We start from the raw sequence: 23580 nt of genomic DNA on the forward strand, positions 1-23580 counted from the left end.
GGTGCTACTCAGCTCAATGGGGTACCTCAACTGTGTTTCTCAACTGCCTGTAGATTGCTTTGAGAGTTTCACAGGTTCTCTGTAATGATCTGATCCAAGTCCCTCCAAAAGAAAGTGATGAAATTTTGGTCATGTTATCTCAAGTGAGAAGTACTATTGTACGCTCACAAGGGAAGCATCTTGGAGGATGCTTGGGAATACATTTCCAAAGGAGGGCCAAATGAATTGCTGGGTTAGATTCCAAGGAAAAGAAAATAATTGTGGCCCAGAAGAGTTTCTGGGAATGTATCTGTTTTCATTTGGTTTGGGATGTATGCATTTCAGGACCTAAATTACACTGGGGATTTAGCTTATTTACACCAAGTCCCATTGAAGTCTTCCATCCCATTTTGCTATCTCTGCTCACAAAGTACAGCTTTGCCTCAAAAGGCGCAACTCTTTCTTAGTCTTCCTACCCAGTTCCTTGAGGAAATGAGTAGGCATGCAGCCCTGCTCACAAATTGGTGCTGTAGTACTGAGATGACCAGGGAATCATATACCAAAACGTGCCCTCAAAAGGCAAATTGTTGTGGTGCTTGGCAGATGGGATCCTGGGAATTGCTCCATATCTCATCTGTGTTAGTTTGAAAATTAGATGTAAAAGCTGTTTTGCTGTATAGACTCATCCATTGGAGGAACCTGTGTTTCCTTAAAGGAAAAGCTGAGTGGGCCCATGGATGTAGCTTTTCCAAGCACATTTGGTAAATATTGGACTTCATTCTCTCCTGTTTTAATCTCACTGAATATGTCTGCATTTTCTCACTTTTCATCATTTGTTTGGGGGATTAAAACTAAATGGATTCAGCCTTTGCAGTCATCTCCTTTCTCTTGTTACCATGAGTTTTGACTTCATCATAAAGTGTGAAGGGAGTGTAAATCAACAATGGGATCTTACCATTTTCTTTCTAAAATAGATGTTGTTTTGACATGTACTTCTACACTGTGGCTCAACGAGGGAAAAAAATAATGCCATATGCTTTCGAAGCAGCGCGCCGTCTGCTGCATGGCTTTCTGTTTTCTAATACAGGCACTTGCCATCATTGTCAGAAGTTAGCAGTTTGACAAGAAAACTAGTGTGCTAACTAATGCACTGAGCCCATCCTCAGTTTTCATCACCACCAGAAATTAACTTTCAAGATTAATGGAACAGAGAGGGCTGGACTTCAAATCTCTTGTGGCATAATTATAATCCTTCCTAAAAATTCATTATATTTAATAAACTTTATTCCAAAGCAAAAGTCTTCTTTAAAGAGAATAGGATAAATCCCATGATTTTGGAGCCTGAGGAATTTAAAATGTTAATACTGGAATGTAGTGTTTTTAACTGTAAGTAGAGCTGGATGGGACAGGATGCTATAATGAGTCACAGCAGGAACATGGATTAGAAACAGCCCTGTTATATGAAATGAAACACATCGTTTCACTTGGTTAAAGTTGTGACTTTCAATAAACAAACAACTGCATTTCAGAGAAGAAAGAGCAGTGACAGGCTAAACATAACCACAGAATGTGTCCAAAGGGTGAAACATCACCTTGTTTCTTAACATGATCTTGTCATTCATGCCTGCAGCTGCTTTCACAAAGACTGCCATAACTCCTTCCTCTTTGGCTGACCCAATTTCAGCTGGTTTTGAGTGTGCAAAATGTTTCCCCCTTTGAGTGCTTTAGCTCAAGCACTCAAAGGAGTGAAAATCACAAATCATCAAATAACCATGCAGAACTCCATTTCAAGATCCAATTTGTATTTCTTGTCCATGGGCTTGCTTACTCACGCTTACTCCATAAAGTAATTTTTCTCTTTCATGGTTCTTTTCCTCCTTCCACTTTTTATGGGGGTAGGATGAGTTGTTTTGTGGGGGTTTTTTGCTGTTGTTTTTAAAATTCCTCTCATAATTTCTGGTACAAGAAACTTCAGAACACCCTGCCATTTGGAACATCCTTTTAAAATTTTTCTGCAATGTTTATTTTGATTTTAAAATAAGTTAGGCAGATTTTTTTTCTGCTCACAATTTTAGTTCCTCTTTTGTTTAACTATTATTTATTATATCTTATCTTTGTCATGGAGTGCAGCAATTTGTGACATAGCTTATATAAAGGACACTCACAAGTGAAGTTTTGCTGTACACTCCTCTCTCCTCTCCCACAAAGAGTATCAGTATGTGTTTTAAATGAACAGTCAAAATTGAATCACAGGCAGCTCTGCTCTACAAAGGACAGTGATTCAATGTAATTCTAGATGCCTATTGAATCCTAATGTCTATGTGTCAGTACTCCATAGTGATGTCTTTTATAAATCAGTTTTCATTATTATATGTTGCTATTAAGACTACTATTAAAAAAGGGAGCAAGGATTCCTCAGATACATGTGTCTGTCTACTTTTTACACATAAAATGGCATTCATTCTTTTTCATATAGTAGGTAGCTTTTCTGATCATTTGCACTATATTGTTATTCAAATATAATAATATGTAATTCCATGTCAATTAGATCTGACAGACCCTCTACACATGAATTTGTGACAACTGTCTTCCAAGCACTGACAGTACACTGGGTCAGCCAGTGCCCCTTGAAGCCACCTTGGAGGTGCAATTTCCCTAGGAAGGAGGAGAAGCGGCATTGATGTTAAAATTTTTTTGTTTTTAGTTTAGTTCGTCACAGTCTCCCATCACCACTGGATTTTGCAACTGGCACTCTGTAAACAGTGGCTGGAAGGATTGTGATCATAATGCAGAGGTGTACAGTAAAAACAAGGACGGCTTTTAGAACTGCACTGAAAGTACAAGAGGCAATCGGGATTACCTGTGCTGGCTTTCTGCCTTAGGAATTCAGCCAGCTTTTCCCATGGCCTCTGTTTTCTCTGCTACAGATGAATAGAAGGAGTTCATTGCAGGTTGGGTTTTGTTCTCATCCAAAATGAAGGGCAGCTGACAGCTTCTTCCTGAAGAATGATTCCGGTTTCACAGCAATATCTTAGAAGTATCTTATGGTAGCATTCCTAATCTTAAATTTGAACTGCAGTTCAGAGATGTTTTTTAGAGTTTTGCCATTTCACTAATTCATGGAAAATGTGAAAATACTTTTACTTCATTGTTATATGCATTTCCATATTTTGTGCTTTAAAGGCTTTTGTACATTATATTCTGAAGGCAATTTTTGCTATGAAATAGGCATTTTTTGCTTTTTGCCTATCTTGGGCTATAAAGCTTTCATGCCAAGGACCATTTCTTTGTTCAGTTGATTCCTTCTAAGGACTGCTCATCTACATGGAGGCACTTGAGGCGTTGCTGAATGTCCAAATTATAATGTGTTCTATTTGCAAAAGATTAGTGAAAAGGAGAAACTGAAGGTATCAAAGAAATGCCATTGAGAGTTGTATTATGTCTGAAGAGCCCAAAGTGCGATTCAGAGATGAGATTTTTTGTCTGAAACGTACATTTGCTGACCTGCCTTGCCTGTTGGATTATATTGCAGTTTTTCAGGAAGCAGCTTTTTTCTCTTTCTTCTAATTCTTCTTCAATAGCCAGCTCACTGGAAGAACTCTTGCAGCCACTGCTCCTGAAGTTTAATTTATGCCTTTTGAAATAGCTACAACTTGTGAAGCTCTGTCACTGGGGGAAATCAGATTGAAATTTTCTCTTGAATAGTTGGATTATTATTGTAACCACTTAAAAGGTGACAGGATCTTCACCTCAGCCATTTTTTACCCTGAGAAGTGTTGGAAATGTCACCCAGTTAAACCTCAGATCAGAGCGTCATTTAAAAACATGTCTCATTAAACACTCAGCTCTTGTTATGACCCTGATGGATTAGTTGCTACTGAGTTTATGAAAAATGAAATGCATTACTTTTCCGAGAAGCTTTAACAATGTATTTTCCATTCTCATTTAGGATAGGAATGCCTGACACTTACTAAGCCGTTAGAATATGGCCTACAGCTCACCTAATTCAAAGGCTGCAGAATGAAGGAAAAAAGATGAGTGTGGAAAATGGACTCTTCTTTTCTTTCTTTTTTAACAAGTAGCATTTGTCATGCTTTGCAGACTTTTGAAGGCAACACCAACTACGACACGCCTGAGCTGCGGACTTTTGAACCCGTATCGACACGATTCATACGTGTCTACCCTGAGAGAGCCACGCACGGGGGACTGGGGCTGCGAATGGAGCTGCTGGGCTGTGAACTCGAAGGTAATTGCTCTGCTAGAAATGAATGCACTTTATTATTTTCATAAATACATTCTCTACTTGGTCTGCTGCTGAAGACTGCTGTGTCTGCACAGGCAGCACATCGGACTCTCACTTCCATGACTGCCATTAGTGCTGGTTCTTGGCCTATTCAGCTCCTCTCTGCTACATTTAAATGCACCCAAGGCACAATTATTATTCTTTTTCCCGTTCCTTTGTTGAATCACAGTGATATTCTCCACATGGTTTTCCATTCCCTTAAGCATCCTTATGATTATACTTTTGAGAATCATAGAGCTATTAGGAGAGAATAAAGACAGGAACTTAAATTTTATGTTACCATGATACAACCCTGGAGGAGATGTTTTCTGAGAATGCAGAGGGAGCTTTGCACTAAATATAGTAATTACATCCCTCTATCCTTCAAAGGGCCTGAAAGTCACACCACAAACAATGGTAGGCAAAGATCACTTGACTGGACAGTGTCTGTGGTGTTAGTTTTGGGGGCTAAAGGGGGCCTCTTTGTGCTTTACTAAGCTTTAATTTTGCAAGAATATGTAGAAGATGAAAGAGCAGGAAAAGCAAAGTTTAGACATTTGTCCTTGGACTTTGACATGAAGTCCGCTTTGATTTTTGTTATATAAACATAATTATTTAACTTCATAGATAACTACAGATAACACTATGTGAATTTAACAATTTTATCTGGTGGATGATGACACAGTGGTGAGGCTTATAAACTACACAGCTTAAAAATACAGAAAAACAAACCATATTATTTGGGGTTTCATATGACACCTCTTATAGAAGCAGCTGAACCCAAGATGAATGGAAACAACTGCTTTACCTCCATTTCTTTCTCACCATTTCTTCCCCAAGAGGGAAGTGTGGGAGGCATTTGCTGTGAGAACTGATGAGTTCTGTGTTGTTTTTTTTAGTTTAGTGATTGAGTTAGTATGATTTTACTTGGCCCGGAAAGTGGGGAGGCTGGAAATACTTCTTAGTTCCCGCAGGAAGTCCTCATTTCCTGTGGGAATACTTAGTTCCTGCAAACTATTGTGCTACTTGCTCAGAAAAAAGAAAACCCAGCACCTGCCTTATGTAAACTCACAAACTCTGGGCAAAGCCCTTCAGCCACAGGGCTCCTGTAGCCACGCAGCCATCCAGGAGTGAGTCTTGGACCACCTCACAAGAATATATTGCTCACTGAGATGGAGGACCCTTTGCTTTTAGGCAAACTGTAACAGCAAGGACATTTTTGTTTTTCCACTGGGACACATCTTTTCACATTTTTTTCTTTCTGCTCTGGTATACTTTTGATGTATGCTCACCTGTAGGTCACCCATGGACAGGCGAGGTCAGTTCCCATTTGCCTGTGGGAGAAGCACAATAATTCTTAATGTTGTATAATTGCACCTTAAGGAGGGAGTTGAATGAAGTCACTTGAGATTTACTGAGCAAGAAAAGAGTTGAGATGAGAAAAGAAGCATGGAAGTTGGCACAGAGAGGAGTAGAAATCAGCTCTCCAGCAGTAATGAGCAAGGGCAAGGTTTGTGTGCTTGAAGCATCCCAGGGGGGCATACATGAAATGATGGCAGAGATGTAGGCAAGCTTGAGGCTATACAGGGACACAAAGATCAAGATAAGAAACTTAACTGGATGTAGAAAGCTAGAGGGATCCCCCAGAGGGGATTTTTATAGCAATGTGGGTAACAAATGTTCTGCATAATTCATAATAGGTACAGAACTGTTTCTCTAACTAGGGATAGATTGAACCTGTAAAGCATAGGTCAGGGTCCTAAAGAGGCATGTTTTATCCCATAATATAGCTACTTGAAAAACTACCACCTCTCCTGACATTTTCAAGCCAAGAAGTCAGTGTATGTGATCTTCTGTGGCCAATGGATGCTGAGGGCGGTAGAAGGGAAAAGAAGAATCTGCAAAAGACATACATTATTGCATAGCCTATAATGAGTGAAAAAGATTGCTGATGAAAATAACAGTAAGTGAGAAGAGACAAAAGCCTGGATCACATTCCAGGAATGCTTAACTGAAGACAGGGAACTATATGTGTGGCATGAAACACAAACGTAGCACCAAGTCTCTGTGTTCTGGTTTTCCAGATGTGGTGTGCTTTGCAGATTCTGGGCTATGTGTTTTCTGGCATCTTACTCAAACCTGAAGCTTTTAACTGTAATAACAAAGTTCAGACATTTACTGGTTAGGCAGCAGCTACCGGAAAGTCATCACCAGTAAGAAGCAAGCAGGTGGCCAGGAGGGATGACTGACATCACTGATGTCTTGTTTATTTATAGCTTCAACAGAAAACAAAAGAAACACCTTCCATGTGTCCTCATTGAGCACAAAATGATTCCACATCACACTGGCTTCCTGCTGCTGTTACCAGAACCGTGCTCAGACATTTCCTCCCTTATGTGTGCTCTGCAGAGAGGTTTCTTCAGCAAAGCATTGGGTGCTAGGGAAGTACCACCTTGAGTATGCACCCCCCCTGCTCCTCTGCACAGGCCCACTCCCTGGGACATTGCAGAGCAATAAAATTATGGGGTCTCTACCCCACACACAACCTCTAGGACTCTCATTCTGCCTTGCCAGGCTTTCAGTATTCCTTGATAGGAACAACAAACACCCAGTGAATAGATAGTCTGGGGCTTTGCTGCCCAGCTCTGCTCAGCCCTTCAGTGCAGGAGGCAGAGCAGATACTCCCCACTCCAAAGAAGTACTGAGCAACCTGCAAAGTAGAGTTGCTTCAATCCTCAGACACAACACATGGTGCTCATCAGGATGTTACTCCCAGCTGCAGGATGGTTCTCCAGTTCATGTTTTAACTGAACAATGGATTTTGTTTCAGCTCCAACCGCTGTCCCTACCGTTTCGGAAGGCAAGCCCGTGGATGAGTGTGATGATGACCAGGCAAACTGTCACAGTGGCACAGGTGATGACTACCAACTGACAGGTGCAGAAACCATCCTCATTCCATTGCAGCTTCATTGTAGCTCATATCCATCACCAGCTTAATGTTTGCGCTGATTTAACCACTCAATATTAATGGACATTAGTATGCAGTTTGTATTGTTAGTGCTGTCAAAACATGGGCATCTGCCTTTTATATATGACAATACTTTTGATTGTTTTCTCAGCTATGTAATTTTTGAAGAAAATAATAGTGACTAGATGGAAGAGAGGGCAACTTTTTGAGTGGTAATTTTGTCTAATCAAATAGTCTAATCAAATATTCTAATCAAACTTTCTCTTACTAAGAAGAAAAGCTGGACAATACTCTTGAGATTTATTATCTGAGATTGAAGAACTTGGAATATTGCTTGGTTTACACATAAGTTTCCTACCTAAAACCTAGTATAGGACTCAAATCTCATTCCCAAATCTTTCCGAGACAGAAACAAAACAGATTTGTTTCATCAGAGTGCACTGCCACATACTCACACTGCCAGAAATATTTCTATGAGCTTCCCTGCCGATACAGCATTACAGCCACAGAGGGGCTGATGTTCTCCAAGCTGCTATCACCAGCAGAAAAGTAGGAGGGGGAGATGTAACATAAACTGCATCTGAAATAGAGGAAGCTTGCTAGGTTTCATATCCTCACACTTCTGCACAGAATCATTAGTTCTTCTAAGGCAGCTGACACTGCACCTCTATGCTTTTGATCTCTTCTTGGAGGTCACTTGTTCCACAAATCTCTGTGTCTGTTTGATTAGATCTATACATCTGCAGTAATTGAGGTTGTTTTTAGATGCAGTGACACAAGTTATTTCATCACTGCTCCCTGATGTGCTTATCTAATAAATGTTTATTGCTTCTTATATCCATGACATAAAATAGCATTAAAATCTGGCAATAGCTGTCCAAGAGGTCATTGGGTGAGCTTAGGTAAGAGATTGGCTTTTTGGAATGAGCCAAGTAGAACATCAGGCAGCAGATACAAATGAAAGTGAAATTTCAATATCAAACCCTTTCTGAGCTTGCCAATATCTCCTGTAATTGCACACTGCAAATCATATATTGAAAAACAATTCTTGAGTGGAAAAGACAGTGCATGGTCACTGTCACTGCTTTTCAAATCAGTGTCTCAGATTAACCTTATTCTTTTTGAAAACAGCCATGAAGGGGGTCTGATAAAATAGTCGGTATTGTGTTAAGGTAGCTCAGAAAGCTTTCAATGTTACTAAATAATGTAATTTATTTATTTATTATTCAGAAAAGAAAGAGGCAGGTCAGGGAACACTAGAGCTTCCTGCAGAGCTCTACATCATCTTGCAAAGCCCAATAGGTAGAGACATATTGCACATAGAGGAGGCTCTGTCAGGGAAAGCAGACAGATCTATGCAAGCACCTTCCATGTTCATAGTCTCTGCACTTCAAGGAGCTCAGGACTCCATCCCACATGTCCCTTAGGGAACGTTTATTGAGCAGAAAAAAAACCTTCTGGCAGTTTCTGCTGGTTGTGCTTAGGGGGCAATTTATAATCTCTAAGACAAGGGAACAGCTGCCAGCCTTCCTGAGCACCATCTCTTCTAAGGAACTGAATGTTTTTCAGTATTAATATTGAAAATTACTGCATTGCCCTCCTACAAAAGTGCAGACACTGAAGTACAATTTATTTTTACAACACCTAGAAACCCTAGGCAGTGCATGCCCAGTTGTTCTGGACATTGGAGAAATGCTGCATTCTATATATGGTTTTACTTATAAATGCACAGAGCAAAATGCACAGAACTGATTTTACCAATAAATTAATTGTAAACATTCTTTTCTTCCTGCAAACTGCATAGGAGGCAGGTGTGTAGGTCTTGTGGCCCATTAAGGATAGCAGGGGAGTGCAGAGGGGATTTCATGAGTGCCTTGCCCTCTCTATCCTGTTCCCAGTGCAAGCCTGGTGCCACTGCAGAGTCGCTGCCCTGACAGCACTTGCACATATGTGAGTGCCACAGTGAGGCCTCCCTTGCAATTAACTCTAATTGTGCTGTAGGCCAAATTCCTTCCTGCTCTATTTGGACCCCATACAGAGCTACTCTATTTGCGTGGTATATAGCATTTTCCATCAGATCATTCTCACAAGTATAAAGCTGAGACAGCTTGGGCATTTATTCTCATTGGAAGTCATCATAGTCATCCTTTCTATAATGCTTTAAGCACTTGCTTGCTGGAGAAAAGAAAAACAGGAGTCATTGACTGGTAATCAGCACCCCACCGTGCATTTATAATTGTACTAATTTCCTTTTTGTTTCCTTATGAATATGAGGCTTGCTTTAAAAAGTCAAGTATTATAAAAATATCAATTAGTAAGCTTAGGAGAAGGCCATGTCCTCACTCACCTCTTGTTTATCTGCTTGAAGAAAAGGACAAAGGGGAAGTCCTTAATTCTTCCTTCTCTTTGAGACAGAGGTGAAAACTACCTTAGACTAGGTCCTAAAGTCTGGCAATTTCCATGCACCTCTCCTGTGAGTTGGTCTCACAACACAGCTATGAAACAACTTACAGGGAGGCCCAGTTTTACCTCACATCCCTGGTATGAGAAACAGCAGGTCATGGGTAAATGAACAAAATAGTGACTCTTAGGAGGTGTCATGAAGACCAGCTGCTCACTTCCCATGTGATTTGGAGCAAATCAGTGTCTATAAATCAAGGACAGTCACAGGGACATGTTGTGGATGATTTAGTTGGTGTTTGCAAGGACTCCAAAGATACACAGCTTTATTTAATGAAGAGTTCTTGTGGGGCTTTTTTGATAAAGAAAACCAGACTTTTAATGTCATATTTTCATGCTTAAGGTCGCATACTCAGTTACCTACATGCCTAATAAAGACAGTAATATTTCAGGTTTATATACAGGTTATTCCTAATGACTGCTGTGTCCTTTGTTGTGTCACATGTATCATGATACGCATAATTTCTTTTCCAGGTGGGACTACAGTGCTGAATACAGAAAAGCCAACAGTAATTGACAATACATTACAACCAGGTAAAAAAAATTTTCTTATTAAAACCACAATAAATTCCATACCCAAATTTCATGCCAGAGACAAAATAATGAATTGCAGCACTTCCTGACTTACCATTCCTTGAAGTCTCTGAAGTAAAGAAGCATCTGGTCTCTTAGCTCTGTACAGTAAATATTTTATTCCTTTCATCCACATGTAGATACAGCAGAGAACAAGATTTCCTTCTGCATCAGCAAATGCCAAGTGCTGACAAAATTAAACTAACTTAATCACACAGTGCACTGTTTAAATGTGGCATGTCAGTGACACAAAGTGTGTTTGCAAACTCCAGGAAAACAAAAACAGCCACACAGACCCACTCACTATTTATATCCATGGTTTTACAAAACTAAGACAAGTAAAGTTTGCCAGTTTTTTCCATCAGGGAACTGGTAGTTCTACAATATTGTTTTCTAGCAAGTTTTCTTGAAATGGGATTACATAAACTGCTACCATGAACTTGAAAAGGGAAAACCAAGTTGTCACTGGCAGCAGGTCCTTGTTACTTAATACAATAGCTAGAAGCTTTTAAATTCCTTAGTTTGCTGCTTCCTCAGCTTTCATACCATTTTTTTAATATCCTGTACAATTTACTGGGAGTGGGGGAGAGGATGGATTTGGGCAGAAAACCCAAACTCCAAAAACTATAAGCACTGGTTAAAAATCCTTTGCATCAATGATTGTGGAGCAGTAAAGAGGTCAGTTTTCAGTTACTCCCATTTCCTCCATTAAAGCACAGTCAGGCACAGTCTTGCAAGTGATTTATTAACAGGGTGGGTAAATGTTTATCATTGTTTCCTCAACCATGTGACACAATCCACTCTTGCTTCAAGTGAAAGAAAGGGACTAATAATGTAAAAAAATTCCTAAAGGACACTTATGGTGTTGATCTGATTAAGAAATAGAGCTGACTTAGCTCAGACTTTGTTCCCACTCTCGGCCTCTGCATTCAGATATTGCAGAGGCCAATGCTTTTACTCTCCTCAAAATTTGTCTCCAGGGTCACCCAATTGGCTAAGTCAGCATACACTATTTTTACCTCTGCCCTGCTTTATGAGCAGAGGCAACTCGTGGAGCACCAGTGCAATGAGAAACACAACAGTGAGCCAGTCCCCCCTGTTGGGACACCTACACCCTGCTCTTCACAGTCAGTGCTGCTGAAGGGCTGGATGGCTGCTGCTGACCTCACAGTTCTGCAAAGGGGCTGGGGATGCAGAGTGAGAAAAGATTCTGTGCTGTGGATTTACAGCAAATCATTTTAATTTTTATGTCTGAAATTATCTGTTTCTATTTTGATGACATTAAGGATTTTTTACAGTTTTTGAACGATCTTGCATTTAAACAAATTGCAAATTCAGACGGTGCCTCTGTGCAGTGCAGTGTCACTCCCTCCCCAGCAGGGCCAGCTGCTTTGCAGGTTGTGTTCGATCCCCTTGGCTTGGGCGGGACTCTCCAGTAACAGACACTGTTACTACCAGAGATTAAGATATCCTCGTTTTCTCTCCTTACTTCCCTCCTGCACCACCTTTGCTTACTCTGGGATGTGCCATGTTTTTTCTCTATTAAAGGAGTTTCTGAGGCTCTGTTCAGAGCATGCCAGCGTTACTTCCCTGCATTGTGCTCGTAGGAACCATTTCCTTCCGGGGAATAAGGGACGAGTTCACATCCCGAACTCCAGGCTGCCACATGGCAGCACATTACAAAGATCATAGATAGAGATCAGCCAGACGCTAATAAATAAGAATAAGGTTTCCAAAATTTCCAGCTTAAGATATAAAGGTTTCCAGCTGCCTCATAATCCCTCACTGAAAACCAGCCAAAAACTCCCAAAAACGGGCAGACAGAAATTTCCCTCAGCATGGGGAAGCCCCTCCTGGCCTGGAGGTGGTATAAACATTTCCCTCTGCCGAAGGGACATGGCTGGACCCGAGTGCCACAGTGAAACACAGGGAGCAGGGGCCGTGCAGCTGGGAGCAAGTCTGGCCTGTCAGCCACAAATAACACAGTTTAAACTGCCCTTGAAGTTCCAGGGCTGCTTGGGGGCCCCTGGCCCTCTGCTGCCTGAGGATAAGTGCACTCTTTCAGCTCTTCTCAGGATGAACAAGGTAGGAATTTAACACATCAAGGACTGAGCCTTCAGCTTTGGCCTTAATTCCCTTTAAGGCTTGGTTTACCTTAAGATGCTAACGCACCATGAGGTAAATGATGAGCTCCAAGCCAAGGAGCTATTCCAGATCCAGTTTGCCAGCTCCAGTGGGTGACCCTGCACCAGGGACATGGTGCCAGTGGTGGCCACAGCAGCTTGTGCCACAGTGCCTGGGGACAGAGACCGAGCAGCCCTCTCTGCAGCAGCAGCAGCAGCAGCAGCACATGCCATGGCACAGGTACTCTGCACTAGGTGCCAGCAGCACGTTCTGCTGTCCTTCTGCCTGCATTCCAGCCTGCAAATATCCCTAATCTCGTTATCCCAGACTAATGTGCTTGTGTGTGTCAAAGCCTGAGATTATCCTACTCCAACCAGCTTTCATACACTATGGAAACAGTTAAGAGCAAATAGCTGGAAAGCCTCTGTATGTAAACAAACGGTTCCATCAAGGAGACGTTTACATTTCATTTCAAGGGGACTCAATTGAAATAAAATAAAAAGAATCGTGATTTCAAGCTGCTAAAAATGTTTAAAGGTTTGGATTTTTATTTTTTATTTAAGAGAGGATCTACTTTCCTCCTCAAACTTAAAAAGATGTCTTTCACAAATCCATCTGTCAAGGTAAATACCTCCATTCTCAGCCCTAAGACTTTCTAACATCTAGTCGTTTTTGAGCACATATTTTTAAATTCTAAAGGACTATTTGAAATGCTTGTCTCTTAGCTATTTACATACAGAGCAAGCTGTTAATTTACATTACGTGCTCTCAGTGTGTAATCTGAGTCCTTTGTAAAGAAGACTGTTCTGAGAAGTACCTTGTTTTTCACACATGTAATAGCTATGTCAGAAAAAATATAACTAAAAAATCTTGAAGTTAAAATCTCTGCTAAAAATAATTTAAAGGTAGAATAGGTCTGATTCTCATTTATGCTGGAGCAACTTTGTATCAGTAAAGGGATATTAAGGCCGTTAAATTATCATTTACTATCATTTAAGGTAATTCTGTACTGCCAGCATAAATGGTATAAAAATGCAAATACAAATCAGACCAAATATACCACTTTGAAGTGGTCCAAATTATGTGTGTAATTTCCTATTTTAATGTTGATTTACCCTTTGGCAAGAGCATCTTAGAGTGCATTTTCATATCATTTTCAATGCCATCATGCTTCTTCTTGCCTCTTGTTGAAGGAGTTATAAAAATATGTCAAAGTCTGTGGGCCACAAAAGATTAATGGACTCGCAAGAAACTCACTCAACTGGATTTTCAAATTACTTTCTTGTTCATGTGCAGTAATGGTCCCAGCTGTGAGCAAGATGTGGTCAAAAAGTACAGCTGTTGGTTATTCTTTGAGAGGATAAATCTGTTTTAATTCAGTATCACGTACCCTACATTTTGAAGAAGGCATATGGGATTTTGTCACACCTCCCTCTCAAATTCTCATCTGAGCTGCTGCTATTTGATGACATAATAGCTGGTTTGCTTTGTCCTCTCCATACACACAAACCCAGAGATCAATCACCTATTGGCAGGAGAATTATCCTAGCATGGGAACGGGCCAGCAATGCAGAGGGAGCCCAACAATTGCTACTCGTCCCCAGTTTCCTTCCTTCCACCAGAGCTGCCAAGCCCAAGGACAAAGAAGAGGACAGATTGCCTGCAGCTTGCTGTGAGCTACTGTATCAGCCCCCCGGGACCTTTAATAGAAGGGCTGAACTAGCCTGCCTTTTCTGGGGCAGATCCATTGTCCATACTGAACCATAATGAACCTATCCTGATGCTACAAGTGTCCATTATTAATTGGCTAGCAGGCCTATTTTTCCTTTTTTATGAGTCCCTGGGAGAAGCACTGGAAGAAGAGACATAAGAATAGGCAATAAGAGATGGCATGTTTAAGAAGCTCGTAAAATAAGAGCACTCTGAAATGCCTTGCCATTGACCTTCAATCCTGTTGCTATGATTGTCTAAGGAACATAGTAACACAATAACTTCTGAGAAAACAACAGGAACCTAGCAAGAAACAGCTAACTGTGTGCAGGTTACTGGTCAAATTCTCCTCAGTTTCGGTGGATTCTACTTCTGCGTGGAAAACAAGTTCATTTTTATGCTACACCATGCTGTCTCTGAGTCTGAAGCCAAGGAACACAGGCATGGCCAAAGCATATCAGACTTAGGCTCTTTGCCAATTTCCTGGACTATATATTTCAAATGAAAGTGGAAGAAAGTATTTATTAGATGGAGCTGTGAAATTTAGCTCTGTTTTGAAACTCTCCTTCTGATCCCAGTGTTCAGAACTGTCATCAGAGCATGAAGTAAAAGGCTTTTGTCACTTCCTGGACTTTAGAATGAACTATTAAATTCTGGATGTTTTCCTTGTCCATGTCAATATCCAGTTCTCTTTGAATTGTGTTCAATCTTAGCAGCATTCAATGGAGCAAGTACCACTCACATCATATGAGGATTTTTTTCCTTTGATCCACCTTGAGCTTCACTGGGTATCTCACATTACTTAGGCTGTGAAATGGAGAAACCAGAATATTGTTCTGTTCTGAGTCTCTGGATTCATCATTCATTTACATACTTCTCCTATGTATTCTGCTATTTATTTTTTTTCAGAGTTGAACAATACCAGTCCTGTCTTTGTCCCTTGTGCTCATTTCTGCTGTGTGGTATCTTCAGATGGATGTGATCTATCTACCACTGTTCTCCTTTCTTGTGGTTTGAATACCACACAGGCTATCAGTACTTTGCTTGATATAATCCTTTGGGACTAATAAGATTAATTTTGTTCCACATTTTCTAAAATCTTTTCTAAAGTTCTGTCTCATGGCTCTGATGTTAAAGCCATGCAATATAGCTCTCCCTGGGCCTCCTTGACAATGAAAGGCTATTTGTCACAATCTTAAAACTCTTTAGTTCATTGCAATGTCATTCTCTTTCCTTTAAAACCCCCCTTGATTTTCAGATGTCCCCTTTTGGGTAAGATGTCTTTGATCATGGCCCCATTGTCTAGAAAAAAATACCTAATGCGCTGACGAAAGAGACAGAATTCCAGGATTGCCTTTCTGCACTCATGTGTGCATAGACTGAGTTCTGCTGCTTCAACATTTTGAGCCCAAAGAGAGGTTATTCACCACAATCTGCTTTTTTCCTAGAAAGGGCTAGGGTGCTCCAGGAAACATCTTTCCTCCACATTGAATTCCTGTGCAATTCCAGACATTATCTGTTGAATTCATTTGTTCCCAGCTAGGATGCTGCATTCGTGACAATGTGGAGTAGACCCCTCTGGAGGCCAGCAGGAGACAGGGGGGAGGCAGGCGGGGTGGGGAGGATGAAAGGAAGGAGTGAAGAATGAGGGCTCAGTGCAGAGAGACACCACAGCACAGCCAAGGGAGGCACTGACAGGCAGAGCAGAGGGGCAGGAGCTGCCACAGGCTCAGATGTCTCTGCTGACAGAAGGAAATTTTCTAGGGGCCAGAGGGGAGAGGGCACAGTGGCCACAATGCAGGAATCCAGTGAGTTGAGAAAAAACTGTGTCTGGGAGCAAGGGCCTGCCAAACAAGGACACAGCAGGCAAGGAGAGAATGATAGATGAACCCTTTTTATATCCATTCTGTCTCAGCCTACTCACCTGAGGTTTTGTGTTGTTAAAATTATTATTCTAGTTTACCTTCCATTAAAATCTGGGTTGTGAGTTCAAAAGCCGAACCAGCCTTCCCTGGCAGCTCAGTACATGCAGGAGGTCTTTGCCTCTTTAGACTGGAAGAGCTCCACCTCAAAGGTATGGCCAACTGCAGGTCTCAACACACTTCCCGTATTTCTCATTATTTTCCCACAATAAACAAGCACATTCTGAGAGTCGCATTATCTTTCCTGGCTTTTTTTATTAATAATGGGCAAGAAACACAATTCTTCCCTCAGAGCTGATATTGATGGAAGCATAGAGTCCTTTGTTCTTAGTTCATACTTGCACAAAGCATCTCATTAAAGTAAACCTAAGTTATTCCTTTAATAAGGCGTGAGTCATGCCTGAGAAAATACTCCAAGATTTGGTCACATTGCTCTTGGGAGAGTATTGCTCTACTGGGAGTTGTCACTGCTCAAGGTGAGATAAAAGTTCATATCAAGGGGGTAGGAACCAAATGCTCAAAAGATTTCAAACTGCTTCTGAAAATAAGAAATGCAAAGGATTTATATGCTATCTCTGTATAATCTTTCAATTGAAATTCCTAGTTCTATTGAAGAAAATAAGCTACTATGTATTAAACCTTTGGGCAGAATTGAAAAGAAGCTGAAAACAAGATATGATCTCATCCTGACCATAATACCAGACTTCCCTTATTTTATGCAGAGCTTGTTTTGAAGCTTATTTTGAGTTCATTTGGCAATCAGCCACATTTGTCCCTTTTCCCTCTCAATTTGTCCATTTCAATGCTGCCATCTTGTGGGCCTACTTAACTGTCTGGAAGATGCTGAAAAAGTTCCTTATTGAAGCCAAGAACTGTAGACTTCACCAGAAATCCTTTCCTGCCAAGGACATTCCATTAATGTTTCTGGTTGTTCTTATTTTTTTTCCAAATCTCATTGAGAGTTGCAAATTGTGGCACCATTACAGTGCAGAGATATTGATAACCAGAAAATACATCTGATAAGTAAGCCAGAGCTTTCTTTATGAGTGTTTTGTGCTGCAACGTGGTTATCAGATAATGTGGGCAAATCAGAAGAATTAATCTAACCACAGAAAAAAAAAATCCCATCATAGGGATCATAAAGAGACAAGAAGCAACCACATCTTTTGCAAAAAGTAGTGATTTTTCAAGTTTCCCAGGAGGGCTGTTCTTGCTGTGGCTTCCCAGAGTCTCAGGAAGGAATGGTTCTGCTAACAGTCAAATGTGTGCATTTGTTTTGAAGTACAAATTCCAAATTATGCTATTAATAACCACATTTCATCCCCTCTTTTCTATCTTCCTTTGCAGAGCCACCACTATACAACTGTGGCTTTGGCTGGGGGTCCCAAAAGACTTTGTGCCACTGGGAGCATGACAACCAGGTGGATTTGAGGTGGGCAATCCTGACCAGCAAAACCGGGCCGATTCAAGACCACTCAGGTAATCATGAGTTCATGATGTAGCCATTTCACACTTGATGAGATTGTTCTGTTTAATACCAATGTCTTCCAAAATCACAGGAGAGTGAATTATGCCTAAGATACAAAGATGGTTCTCTAGTAAACCTAATCCATTACCAGTAATCACAACTGACTGTAATTGTCCTTTCTGTTGGGGAATAAAGATTGCTTCTTGTCAGGAACTGAAGATATTCCCTTCCCCTGACTTGCCTTTGGGTAATCATCACCTGGGGTAGAAAAAAATCTGAATGACCAAATATTTTGCAAATATCACTGACCAACTAATACAGTCAGTCAGTTAATGACCTCACATTATTCCTGTTTGTAGTTACAGGGGCTACCTACCACAGGAAAGTGTTATATGTAAGTGAAACTTCCCAGATGGGTGTGTTATCACATCCTTCTCCTTTCCAGCAGGAGCTGGAGATTAGGGCCATCCTCTGCTCACAAACAGTTTTTCAAAAAATATCACGCTGGGGAATTGATTGGTTTGTTTTGCAGTAACTAACTCATAGCTCAGCATAATTAGGCAATAAATTTGCTGCAGGCTAGTGGAGAAGGGAGGGCACCGTGTGACCTGCACAGCCTCTTACTTTAGTGTTCTCGCTTGCATACGTGCAGATTAATCAAATGGGTTGAGATGATTCCCCCTTCCCACTCCTGCTACCCTTTGCTTAATGAGAATGACAAGGAAATTAGACAAAATTGGACTTTTTAAATTCTGAGACACTTTCAATTGAATCTTAAGACAAGTACAGTAGTTTCAGGGGAAAAAAAAACTTGTAATACTTTGACTATAAATGGCATTGTACAAATAAATGGCATCAAATTAACTAAATGCAGTTAGCTGAAGTGAAGGCTGTAATGGTGGAAAAATTGATGTAGAGTAAAGTGAAATGGCTCAGTAGGATCTGACATTGAAAGGAGGTTAAAAGCTATGTTAGCCAGAGACTGACAAAATCTAAAAGGCATGCATAAGTAAAGCTCTAATTAACACAATGAAGACAGAGTTCCTGACCTGGCACTGCAATAATATTCTGAAAATGAGAGCTATCTGCACTTTGCCATCAAGGATTATAGAGAGAGAACCTGTCTTCAATCAGGAGATGAAGAAATTATATTCTTCAAATGAGATTTTGTTGTTTCCACTGTGCCCTGCTAGTACAGAAAACTTATTTGTTCCATGAGCTGTAGCTTTAGTAAATCTTAAAGGCTGCCCCTTTCTCTTCTACTGCACTTTCAGTATTTTCCAAAATTCTCGTTGGAGTCTAAGGGCACCTTCACTTGCCAGGTTTGTGACCTGCCTGCCAGCAGGCACAGAGTGAGTGGGGTGGGTGTGAACACAGACCATGAGCAGTCTGAATGGCACTCATGTCCCAAACAAACCGTCAGCTGCACAACAAGGCCACCCTGTGTATTGGGAAAACCACAGTGAGCAACTCCCAGGCACATCTTTCTCTCAGACACGTGTGTAAAGCTGAAAAAATACACAGAACTAATCTTCAACAGCAATTGCTTGTAGATGGCAGGATACACTGCATGTCACTTCAAATTATATATCTTGTGATGAAATCTGGACAGTGGTAGGTCTTCCAACTCAGACAGCCATCCTAATGCTGTGATTATTTTCCTTTTTTCCTCCCTCTGGATTTCCCCATTCTTTGATGAGATTTGCACATTGTGCTGCTCTGCACAGAAGTGAAGTTAGTTGGAAAGAATGTATAGACATAAGCATTCCTGCTCAAGAAGCTGGACAAGATGCTACTGCAGAAAGACAGGGGGAAAAAAAAAGCTTAATTTTTTTTACAATATACATCATCTTCTATACAATTCTTCAACATGCATATTGGGCTGGATACCTCTTCTGCTCACAGAAAGATCCAAACAAAAGAAAACACCCTTGTCTCATGTAGGAAGAAGTGTGTTCCTTTCTTATTTTTTAGGTCTAGGCTCTGGGTTTAACCCACTCCTCTTATTCCTGGTTCCCATCTCACTACTCTGTCCTTCTTATGCTTACCAGAGTAGCAATGCTCAGATTCCTGTCTTCATTGGTGCAAGACTATATCATTGCAATCCAATTATACACTATTCACACGAAATTCAAGGATATTATGTATAGGCAAAGACCAATGCTGCCAAAATACCACCCTTCCAAAACAACTTTTGCTTCTTTTTACTTTTCTTTCCTTTGAGTGTTGGTATAAACAGAGATATGTACACTTATTTCAGCAATACTTGAGAAATAGTATTTTTTATTATTACTTTTATCCTTCCTACTCTCAATAAGATGATGTCAATAAATGCTGACTCCATCCTTTTGTGTGAGTGCATTGCACATGCAATCTGTTCTTACACATGCCAGGATTAACTTCATGTTTTTCCACCATGACTCTCTGCAAAGACACTGTTCAAAAGCTGACTGGAATGGATGTGTGGCTGATGTAATTCAGAAGCACATCTCTATAGTCAGTACCTTACTTAGCAATTTTCTGTTACCAAACTAATCACACTCCCACATGCTTCTCTCTCAGTGTGATTGAGAAAGTAAGTTTCCAAGTTAAGGGTATTAGGTGTTCAGATTTCAACGAGTATGAATCCATTATGCCCCTGAGAAAGCTATAATCAGCTATATAATATATTATAAGCTATAATCTTACTCTTTCAGGAAAAAGGCTCATAAATATATAGAGCCCAACATACTGTTACAAAAATCAAGGGCATAATTCTGACACCATCTGTGACAATGGTCAGCCTCTATTTGGGAACATGCTTTAAATCTCATTTCCTGATCTCTGGCCATGGCTGTTCAAAGCCATTTCACCCTTCTCAGTGTTCTTCCCATTCTAGTCTTGCCCCTTGAGCACAGATTACTTCAAACAGAATTTTGTTTTAATAACTCTTTGCACAATTAACATAGAGCAGGCCCTAGGGATTTCTCTCTACACTGCTGAACCAGGGATGGCTGTTTTCAGGAGGTGCACACTGACTAATGGAGCACATAATGCTGTCTCACCAAACATGCTTGTGCCCCCTTCCCTTAACAAAACAAATGCCTTGTGTGTTTCATGTGATGAGCATGTTGTTAGGCTTCACCCTTGGCACAAAATATCCCAGTGAACAGCAGAGGAGATGGCCAGAGGAAAGGGAAGAATAACAAAATTGCTTGGGTTGGACAGGACCTTTAAAGATCATCTAGTCCAACCTCCCTGCAGGTACCAGGGACATCTTCAAGCCTGACCTTGAATGTTTCTGGAGATGGTGTGTCTTCTTCCTCTCTGGACAACCTGTGTCAATGATTCAACACCCACCAAATTTCTTCCTTTTATCTAGTCTGAATCTACTCTCTTTTAGTTTAAAACAATTACCCTTTAGGCTGTCACTATGGGTCCTATTAAAAAGTTTGTCTGTCCTCATCTTTGTTGTAAGTCCTCTTTAATGGCTGAAAGGCTGCAATGAGGTCTCCCCAGAGCCTCCTCTTCTCCATGCTGAATAACCCCAACTCTCAGCCTGTCCTCAGAGGACAGGTGCTCCAGCCCTCTGATCAGCTTTGTGGTCCTCTTCTGAAAGCATATCAGCTTTCCTAGAGCTCCCAAAACAACGCACTCTGACTCTCTTGTTTGTGATGTTTGACCCATAAGCATGGAAAGAAAGCAAAAGATACGGGGTGGTCAGGGATTCTTATGTTGACAAAGAAAATTAAAGCTGGTGGCTATTCTTAACACAGTTCTTCTGTCACAGTAGGAGATGGCAATTTCCTTTACTCCCAAGCTGATGAGAGCCAGAAAGGCAAAGTGGCCCGGCTGCTGAGCCCCGTGATTTACTCGCAGAACTCTGCCCACTGCATGACCTTCTGGTACCACATGTCGGGCGCGCACGTCGGCACCCTCAGGATCAAACTGCGCTACCAGAAGCCCGATGAGTACGACCAGGTGCTGTGGACCCTGAGCGGGCACCAGGCAAACTACTGGAAGGAGGGACGTGTTCTTCTTCACAAGTCTGTGAAACACTACCAGGTGAGCTGGGCCGTTCCTCACTGAGCTACCACGGCCAAGGCCAGCAACACTTTGCTGGTTGTGTTTTACACACCACAGCAAAAGATGTCACTGAAGGATTTATGTAGACAATATTACACCTAGAGATGAGATACGCTTGCTGTGACTAATAATAGTGAAATATTTCATGGTATCTCAGATTACTGCGATACAAACACTTTCTTATCACAGGCCAAATAAATACTTTATATATAATTTATCATCAGTCACAAAACTGCCTCTTTGCCACAGTTTTGCTGATGCAAAAGTCTTTCATAAAGTCCTGTCAGTACATAATTTACATTTGCCTATATAAGTTCATAAAGGCAATGCAGATTTTCAGGCCATGATTGAAGCACAAAGTGTGACTTCAAGTGAAGATGTGTGTTAACAACTAATTAAGAAATCCTGACTGCTGTAGTTCTATGCTAAAATGAAAACAATGTGAACTCTATCTTGTTTTTCCAGGTGGTTATTGAGGGAGAAATTGGAAAAGGAACCGGAGGAATTGCTGTGGATGATATTAAAATTGACAATCACGTAGCACAAGAGGATTGCCGAAGTAAGTGTGACTATAAGAACACAGAGTCTCCTCCAAAATATTTATTTTGTTTTGATAGCTGATTTTATCTGTGAGAAAGGGATAGATGATTATTAGCTATGTTTCCACTGAAAATATCCTGATTCAGCCCACAGCTTTATTCATAGCAGTGCCACTGGTGTCACCTTGGTATAGCAGCAGTTTGGATCAGAATTGGCATCCTACTGACAGGGGTCACAGCACATTCACAATTTCATGTCTCTCCCTGTATTTCATATTGCTGCCCTCTTTAAATTTCTCTGCTTTTCCTGTTGCAGGACCCTGTTTTACCTAATGCACAAAATCCAATTTTATTTCTTCACCCTTTTTAGATCACTTACTACAAAGCCTTCTTAATTTTTCCTAAAGGGCCATATCAAACCCTTACAGAATAAGCAGATAGGGTGAAAAGGCCCCTGCTCTGTCCTCTGCTGTCCTGTCCTTCTGAGTTTGCTGTGGCTCATTTGCTGTAGTCATCAGTTCCCAGACATGTGGGACACAAAGCAACGTTAGGACATGGCCTTTCCCATATCTGAGCCAGGCTATTCCTGAGATGCTCTTTGAGCCCTTTTATTCCTGGCCAGTCTCGAGTTATTGCAGTCACTGCTGATCATATGCACATTGCGTACTGCACGTAATTTGGCAGCAGCAGCCCCAGACAAACACAAGCAACAGAACACTGTCCTTCATAGCAGAGATGAAGCAATTTCTTTTATATAAAAGAGGGAATAGAGATGAGAACTCGTAGCATTAAGAAGATAAATTTATTCTGTGTGACTTAACAATACTACTAAGTAGCAATAATAGAGGGTGTTCCTCACCTTTTGTAGCTAACATCCTTTTGAGGGTAACATGACAGTCTTCAGCTATGTGGTAATTTCACTGCAGGATGAGGAAACAATCTCTTTTTACCCCGTGGTCCAACCCCTGGGGTTTATCAAATGCCACCAGGTTGGCAGTTGGCAGGAAAGAGAGGCAGGACACACTGCTTAGCCCTCCTGCACTGTCCCCAGTGCCAAGAGAGGTGCTGAGACCACAGTGTCTGCATTTAATTGACTCCAGCATGAGAAAGGAAAATAACTCCTTTCCTACCTCCGTGTTTTGGTTGTTCAAACCAAATGTTGAGCAAAGATTTCTGCCTGAGGGAGCTAAACCCAAAAGCCCAGTCTGAAATCCAAACACAAGTGGTCTCACTGCAGCCAGTGAAACTACTCTTGTGATTAACTATGCCTATGCTGATGAAGTGTTATGGAATTGGGCTCCAAAATTGTAACTACAGTGAACGAGATGCTAATTCATCACACTGATTTCTCTTTCCCAGGCATGGAAAACCCCTGCTGATAACTAAAACTGTGCCAAGACTGGGCGGAGGGGAGTTTCTTAATCTTTCTTTTTTTCTCCATTAATTTTCAGAGCCCATTATAATGAGCAGCTCTGTCAAGCCGCCATAAT

General features: G+C 41.0%; 1 protein-coding gene across 2 annotated transcripts in view; it reads left to right on the forward strand.

Moving 5' to 3' along the window:
• NRP1 (neuropilin 1) overlaps window positions 1–23580 on the forward strand; it is a 113562-nt gene that overhangs the window by 84812 nt on the left and 5170 nt on the right. The window contains exons 11-16 of one of the 2 annotated variants that reach the window (XM_054629427.2): window positions 4081–4225; window positions 7092–7196; window positions 10164–10223; window positions 17366–17497; window positions 21259–21530; window positions 22017–22110. In XM_054629427.2, the coding sequence (XP_054485402.2) occupies window positions 4081–4225; window positions 7092–7196; window positions 10164–10223; window positions 17366–17497; window positions 21259–21530; window positions 22017–22110 (808 nt within the window). The remainder of the gene's footprint in view (window positions 1–4080; window positions 4226–7091; window positions 7197–10163; window positions 10224–17365; window positions 17498–21258; window positions 21531–22016; window positions 22111–23580) is intronic. The other variant, XM_054629436.2, reaches the window with a different exon arrangement.

The sequence above is a fragment of the Agelaius phoeniceus genome, chromosome 1, assembly GCF_051311805.1.
Source record: "Agelaius phoeniceus isolate bAgePho1 chromosome 1, bAgePho1.hap1, whole genome shotgun sequence".
In the NCBI taxonomy this organism is placed as follows: Eukaryota; Metazoa; Chordata; class Aves; order Passeriformes; family Icteridae; genus Agelaius; species Agelaius phoeniceus.